The sequence below is a fragment of the Trichoplax adhaerens genome, genomic scaffold, assembly GCF_000150275.1.
Source record: "Trichoplax adhaerens TRIADscaffold_22 genomic scaffold, whole genome shotgun sequence".
NCBI lineage: Eukaryota > Metazoa > Placozoa > Uniplacotomia > Trichoplacea > Trichoplacidae > Trichoplax > Trichoplax adhaerens.
This window is the reverse complement of record NW_002060963.1, coordinates 743,396-751,020: the sequence shown is the minus strand read 5'-3', so window position 1 is coordinate 751,020 and position 7,625 is coordinate 743,396. Positions and strand designations below refer to the sequence as shown.

Here is a 7,625-nt window from a genome sequence, read left to right as displayed (position 1 = left end):
ATATTACAAGTGAATTTTAAAATGCGTTCATTATCAGTTGAAATTAAGAGCAACGATAATAGAGTAGATCAAAGCATTGGAATGGTAGAATTTTGACGATGACGATACGGTACAGTATTAAAGGATCGAATTTTTTGAAAAATGCCTAGAGTGCGTCACCTTGATAGTCAACAGCATAATGCAGATATCGCCAACTACTCCAGTAAGATTGTTACTCCTTGCTGCCACTTTATAAAATCCTCACTGTTACTTTATAATCCCATGAAGTAAAAATGTTACCACTTACTGTCTTTTTATGAAATTGTCAACCTTCTTTTACAACATTTTATGGGATTCTAAAGTAAGAATGAGGATTTTTGTAAAGTGAGATGGTGAGAGAAAAGGGCGACTGGCAGGTGCGCTAGCACGATGGACAGCAGCGACTACTACGGACAGTACTATTTGTCCTGATCATAAGATTGTCCGGAGTAATCTATTGATAGGCCAAGGGGAGAATTTGTTCCTTCAAGGACAAAATATAGGGGAACCATTTTTACTTGAGTTCCATGGGCTACTTAAGTAAAAATGTGTTCCCTTTTATCCACCAAACTCTCATCTCACCATCTACTGTCTCTCTTACTATTATAATCCCCATGACTATATCGTAAAAAGAGATCGAGAAAGTAGACGGTGGAAAAAGGGGCTTATAGTAATATTTTACTTGAATTGTCCCTGACTGATCACTCTTGGACGAACAGACATTTTCGGTCTCATTTCGTCCAACTATTGCTGTCATTGCGATGGTACTTTAATATGTAGACGGTCGATTTTAAATTGACTGATTTTTTTCTAAATGAAGTAATATTACGTAAAATGTTGTTATCCGTCACTAAATTCGGATCATCAGTCGACTCCTACAATTTTGATAGACTTTCAGAGTATTTTCGCACTGTTGAACCTATGAGAGTATCCATCCGTCGCCATTCAATCATCATGGAAAGTCGATGAGAATGGGTTGTCCAAAGCTTATTGAGTAGTCATTTTTCTGCCTACTGTCGTTCTAGAGCAGACATCAGTAGCAGTAAGAGCTCGATTCTAAAGACACATTGCCTACTGCTTTATTGCAATCTTGACTTCAAGTCTATCGAAATTGTAGGAGTCGGATATTAATAATAGATCCGTAAGTTCTACTTGGAACCAGTTGTATAAGATCGTCCATGTTCTACTGTAGAAAAAGGAGTAGCAGTGATTTCCAAAGCAGACACCCAAGATCCATACTACAAGTACATACACACAGTAAGTATTTTGGGACATTGACGGCTACATTGGGTAAGAAAGGAATCCGTCTGTCCGATACATGATCCTTGAATGAGAGAGAGTACCCAATGATGATACGATTGAAAAAGTGCAACGTCATGTTGGATATGAAGTGATGTTTCTGCCAGCATGGTCTGCGTGCTGTATCTGGCGGGTACAGTCGTACGATATGAATGAAGAAGACAGTCTGTACTTACTGTACTTACTGTAAGCAAAGGATGCTTGCAATTGCAACAGGGTTAAAGTGATTGGAGAAATTAAAACCCTTGCCATTTGATTTCCGAGATAGTTGATTACAACGAGAAGATCGAGGTAGTTTGATCTTTACCCGAATCAGTGATTAGGGTGAAGCTTACGCGTAGTGTCAGTGTCCAGTGGGTCAGTCATAAACTCATTATCAATGAGAAGATTGACGTAGTTTGGATATTCAACCTGCTCAGTCATTGTAAGGGTTCTGCTTCACCATACCCGTAGTGTCAGCGTCTAGTAGGTCAGTCATTATCAACGAGAAGATTGACGTTAGTTTGGGTATTCAACCTGCGCAGTGATGAAGGGTTCTGCTACACTCTACATGTAGTGTCAGTGTCCAGTAGGTCCAGTCATGACGAAAGGAGAAGATTGATGTACTGTAGTTTGGATATTCAACCTGCTCAGTCATTGTACAGTGTAAGGGTTCTGCTACACCGTACATGTAGTGTCAGTGTCCAGAAGGTCAGTCATTACTAAGGAGAAGATTGACGTAGTTTGGATATTCAACCTGCTCACTCTACTGACTCTAGTGATCATTGATCAGGGTTCTGCTACACCATACAGTACATGTAGTGTCAGTGTCCTGTGGATCAGTCATTATCAATGAGAAGATTGACGACGTACTTTGGATATTCAACCTGCTCAGTCATTGTAAGGGTTCTGCTACACTCTACCCGTAGTGTCAGTGTCCAATGGGTCAGTCATTATCAATGAGAAGATTGACGTAGTTCAACCTGCTCAGTCATTGTAAGGGTTCTGCTACACCATACCCGTAGTGTCAGCGTCCAGTGGGTCAGTCATTATCAACGAGAAGATTGACGTAGTTTGGGTATTCAACCTGCGCAGTGATGAAGGGTTCTGCTACACTCTACATGTACTGTAGTGTCAGTGTCCAGTAGGTCCAGTCATGACGAAAGGAGAAGATTGACGTAGTTTGGATATTCAACCTGCGCAGTCATTGTACAGTGTAAGGGTTCTTGTAGTGTCAGTGTCCAGAAGGTCAGTCATTACTAAGGAGAAGATTGACGTAGTTTGGATATTCAACCTGCTCACTCTACTGACTCTAGTGATCATTGATCAGGGTTCTGCTACACCATACAGTACATGTAGTGTCAGTGTCCAGTGGGTCAGTCATTATCAATGAGAAGATTGACGACGTACTTTGGATATTCAACCTGCTCAGTCATTGTAAGGGTTCTGCTACACTCTACCCGTAGTGTCAGTGTCCAATGGGTCAGTCATTATCAATGAGAAGATTGACGTAGTTCAACCTGCTCAGTCATTGTAAGGGTTCTGCTACACCATACCCGTAGTGTCAGCGTCCAGTGGGTCAGTCATTATCAACGAGAAGATTGACTTAGTTTGGGTATTCAACTTGCGCAGTGATGAAGGGTTCTGCTACACTCTACATGCAGTGTCAGTGTCCAGTAGGTCAGTCATAGTCACGAAAGGAGAAGATTGACGTAGTTTGGATATTCAACCTGCGCAGTCGATGTTCTGCTACACCAGACGCGTAGTGTCACACTGTCCAATGGGTCAGTCATGACTACGGTGTAGACTGTATCATACAGCAGCGCGCATGTGGGTAAAAGCATGCTGCTCATAACGCTACCGTGATATTGTATCACGGCTCCAGCCACTCAACGTAGCGTGACGTCACCGCCTGAAGTGTACCACGCTAGCGTACAGGGTACAGTATAGAATCGGTGGATGGTTTGATGCAGTACTATACCGTCGGCATCGTCGGCTGATTTTCATTGTTAGTGCCTGCTAGAAGGCAGAGTGAACAAGGCCAAGAAATTTGGAAAGCAAATTCAACATGGTATGTTGGAACTTTTTCTTCTTTCTATCCGTTCATTTCTCTTTGAACTTTCTCTGTCTATTGGAGAGGAACGATATGTAGACAAGCAAGCGTTGATTTGATTCATTTTTCTACAATTGACATACGATGTTGATGACAATCTTGTAGACTGCTGCTTTACTCTACGCTGTAGACACATTTCTTAATGGCATCGATTCATTTTAGTAATAAATCATGAAATAGTTGCAACAAATCATCAACGCTGTAGATCGAGCTCGCTTTGATGTTGTTGAATAGTCCTATATTGAAATAGGAATGAGTAGCGTAGTAATGTATAATTCCTTGCATGTTAGCTATTACATCAATTTCATGCATTGATTGAGACGCCGTTGACGTAGTCATCTCCTAACAGGATGACAATAAAACTTGTTCATCTTGTCATGGATAACTCATTTCGTGGTAAATCTTCTATCATTATCTACTGAATAATTCAATTTGTAATTATGTACGCGTATAGGGCCAAGGACAATCCGGTTCTGGTGGCAGAGGTGATTCTGGTGGTGATAAAGATAAGGTAATATAGCATCCATGACAGAATAGGTGTAGTAGATGGTCAAATTATCTCCATGTAAAGTAACACTGAAGTTTCGACAACCTCAAGCATCCCTGATTTTCCACGCTTCCTGGGATACTGTCATATTTTCATACGTAATGATTCTCCTAGATAGAGTCATAACCTTGAGTCAACATACTACGTTACGGATAATATAGCGGCTTACAATCATAAGCGAATTGTTAGTCAGATAGTTTGCATTGACCACACGCTATGGATTCGCTCATTTTGAGATAATAAATCAACTATGAAACAGTTTTCAAAATAATTGTTGTAGTCATGGTACAGAGATGATTTTACAATGATAGAAGGAAATGTGAACAGTGAATGCACTAGTTTTAAGCTGTACTACCTGCTTTTCTACACCCATTTTGAATATCATCATGGAACAGCATCAATTCTACTAAAATTATGTTACTGTCAGAGTGGTAGTCACATTGTATATTTAATCTTGCTTTGAATGCAAATCATTGTAGGCGAAGCGAAAGTATGAGCCACCTATGCCCACAAGAATTGGTAAAAAGAAGAGAAAATCACGAGGACCTGAAGCTGCTACTAAAGTTCCTCTAGGTAGATCTAAAATAACTTTCCAATCAATCTGAAAAATCTTTGAACTTGTCGATACAGTATTAAAAAGCTATCCGCATGGGCTACACAGTTATATATCGAAACGGATGAGTTGCTCAATGATACTGTAACTATCGATATGTTAAATAGTAATACAGCATTGATCAATCAAAAGATATTATAAACTCGAATTTACGCATAGAATTTAAATAATTACGTAAAATCAATAATTAAGAATTTACTAATGACGATATCATCGTATTCCCTATGCGTAATCAATATTAAAATAACTTAGTCAAACGGTAATCGTGCCAATCATGACTTTAGTCCTTATGCACCATGGTTTCAATTGGAAAGGATGATAACGCTTACTGTATATTATACGTATCATACTTTTTTAGTTACTCCACATACAAAATGCCGCTTAAAATTGTTAAAGTTAAATCGCATTAGAGACTATCTCATCATGGAAAGTGAATTTATAGAGAATCAAGAGCAGCTTAGACCGCAAGATGAAAAAAATGAGGTAGCTAATGATATAGGATTGTAAATTATTTATTCATACTCTCTGTAGCAATTTTATTGCTTGTGATATGGTCGTGATTGGAATTTGTATCACTTTGGTAACCTTTTGTGATATTATGAATTAAATTGATGTCATTGACGGCATATAATTTGACCAGCGAGAGTCATACGTGTGATGCAATTTCAGATTGTGTCGATTATTTATAGCAACGAAATTGAATCTGCTGTTTTGTTTCGATGATAATCATAATCGACTAACCTTTATTATGTCTATAGGAGGAAAGAACAAGATTGGATGACATTAGAGGGACGCCAATGGCAGTCGGAACCTTAGAAGAGATTATCGATGACAATCACGCTATAGTTTCAACATCTGTTGGATCTGAGCATTACGTTAGCATTTTATCATTTGTTGACCGAGATTTACTGGAACCTGGTTGTTCTGTTTTACTCAATCATAAGGTATAAAGAGATTACGGCTAGTTGTGCCATTATTTTGAGCGTATAGACAGTCCTTGACATCCAATTTAGAACTGGATTTGTGAACTTTCGCATTTTCTATTGAATCGCTAAATGTTGATGACGTGCACAATGGTAGGTTCATGCAGTTATTGGTGTACTGCAAGACGATACCGATCCAATGGTTTCTGTTATGAAGCTGGAGAAGGCTCCGCAAGAGTCGTATGCCGATATTGGAGGTTTGGAATCCCAGATTCAGGAAATTAAGGTAAAACATGACATGTAGTATTTGCTATAGTTGTACTACGTTAATCACGTTGAATTCGACATTTGAGAAATTTTGGGTGCAACTCTGATTATCTAAAATTCATCATGCCAATTTCGCACAGGAATCGGTTGAGCTGCCTTTGACTCATCCAGAATATTATGAAGAGATGGGCATTAAACCTCCTAAAGGGGTTATATTATACGGGGCGCCTGGCACAGGTTTTGGATGTTTGTCTTGATCGTTGTCGTAGTGTACTTAGTGTTTAAAGACGTTTGTGTTGCTTGTACCTACTATAGGCAAAACATTGCTGGCAAAAGCTGTTGCTAATCAGACCTCAGCTACATTCTTACGTGTGGTAGGATCTGAACTGATTCAAAAATATCTAGTACGTTGAGATTGGTATTATTGTTATAACCTCTGCCACTCTTGAAATAGAGTATTTATGTCTTAATTTTCAATTAATCGAATAGGGTGATGGTCCAAAGCTTGTTAGAGAATTGTTTCGAGTAGCCGAAGAACATGCTCCTTCTATCATTTTTATTGATGAAATAGACGCTATTGGCACAAAACGGTACTTAAATATCTTACTGTCTGTCAAGTTTACACAATATTTCTAACTGATTTTGTCTCGGTGAGTAGATACGATTCAAACAGCGGAGGCGAACGTGAGATTCAGAGGACCATGTTAGAACTATTGAATCAGTTAGATGGTTTTGACTCAATAGGCGATGTTAAAGTAAGTTTATCGATTTAATAGTACTGTATATCTTACAAATTTGCTACAATCAACATGATCGTAAACAATGTCTGTATCTGGTTTATAAGGTGATTATGGCTACAAATAGGATTGAAAGCTTAGATCCTGCTCTCATTAGGCCTGGTATAAGAAAATTATGTTTTTGTGCAGATATGATCTCAAGATTGTTGAATACCTTAACGTCACTAAATCAAAAATTGACAATGTCTTAGGGCGAATTGATCGAAAAATTGAATTTCCGTTACCGGATGAGAAGACGAGAAGAAGAATTTTTAATATTCATACAGCCCGAATGACTTTAGCAGAAGATGTCAACTTGGAAGAACATATTATGGCTAAGGATGACCTATCGGGAGCTGATGTTAAGGTTGATATCATATCTTGACGCACTACATGAATACGTTATACTTTGTAATTTTTCGAATGTAGTCAAGTTGTAGTTGATAAATAATGTACTGGTAGTTACTATTAGTACTTAAGCTGTTAGTATAATGAGCTAATGGAATTATGTATCTACTACGTTAAGGCTATTTGCACTGAAGCTGGTTTATTGGCCTTACGAGAGCGTCGAATGAAAGTAACTAGCGAAGATTTCCGAAAATCTAAGGATAACGTGTTATACCGCAAAAAGGAAGGAACACCAGAAGGACTCTACTTGTAAATTAACGTTTTCTCTATGTACCTACGATGTTTATAATCTAGTAGCGTCAGCAGCGGATTGGTTAATGAATGGGGGTTGTACTCCAGTGGATTACCATTTCATCAGTCTAATATTCTATATCCTAGGCTTGACAATTTATTCAATTGTTAGAAAATGATAATAATTCGACTCATTATTAAATGCGTCTTGTATTTGCATGATGTTTTTATGCTTGTGCAAAATTTATTCTATGTCAATAATTGTAAGGTAGTAATATCTGTTATTGTAAAGCAATAGCATTGTCAGATGAAGTTCAGTTTATTTCATATGTCATTAGTCTGCTTTACGTGTGTAGCAACTAAGAACTTGGCATCACTTCACTGTTTTATTATTCATCGATGAAACATTTTATTAAATTTCTAAGACTTGTCATCACTTGTATTTCCGTAG

At 38.2% G+C, this 7,625-nt stretch overlaps 1 protein-coding gene across 1 annotated transcript; it reads left to right on the top strand.

Moving 5' to 3' along the window:
* The first annotated feature begins 3,863 nt into the window (after positions 1-3,863).
* Positions 3,864-7,213, top strand: TRIADDRAFT_36673 (26S proteasome regulatory chain 4). Its single transcript, XM_002117233.1, has 12 exons — positions 3,864-3,920; positions 4,436-4,529; positions 4,928-5,052; positions 5,328-5,513; positions 5,650-5,778; positions 5,900-5,996; positions 6,075-6,163; positions 6,249-6,349; positions 6,415-6,514; positions 6,604-6,658; positions 6,748-6,902; positions 7,062-7,213. The coding sequence occupies exons 2-12, from the start codon at positions 4,460-4,462 to the stop codon at positions 7,194-7,196; spliced, it is 1,242 nt and encodes a 413-aa protein (XP_002117269.1). The 5' UTR covers positions 3,864-3,920; positions 4,436-4,459; the 3' UTR covers positions 7,197-7,213.
* The last annotated feature ends 412 nt before the right edge of the window (positions 7,214-7,625 follow it).

Bases quoted from the DNA above. Each gene is read 5' to 3' on its own strand.
- TRIADDRAFT_36673 (XM_002117233.1), top strand. From the start codon at position 4,460: ATGCCCACAAGAATTGGTAAAAAGAAGAGAAAATCACGAGGACCTGAA. The intron at 5,997-6,074 runs GTTTTGGATGTT...TACCTACTATAG, and splicing joins ATACGGGGCGCCTGGCACAG to GCAAAACATTGCTGGCAAAA. The intron at 6,515-6,603 runs GTAAGTTTATCG...CTGGTTTATAAG, and splicing joins ACTCAATAGGCGATGTTAAA to GTGATTATGGCTACAAATAG.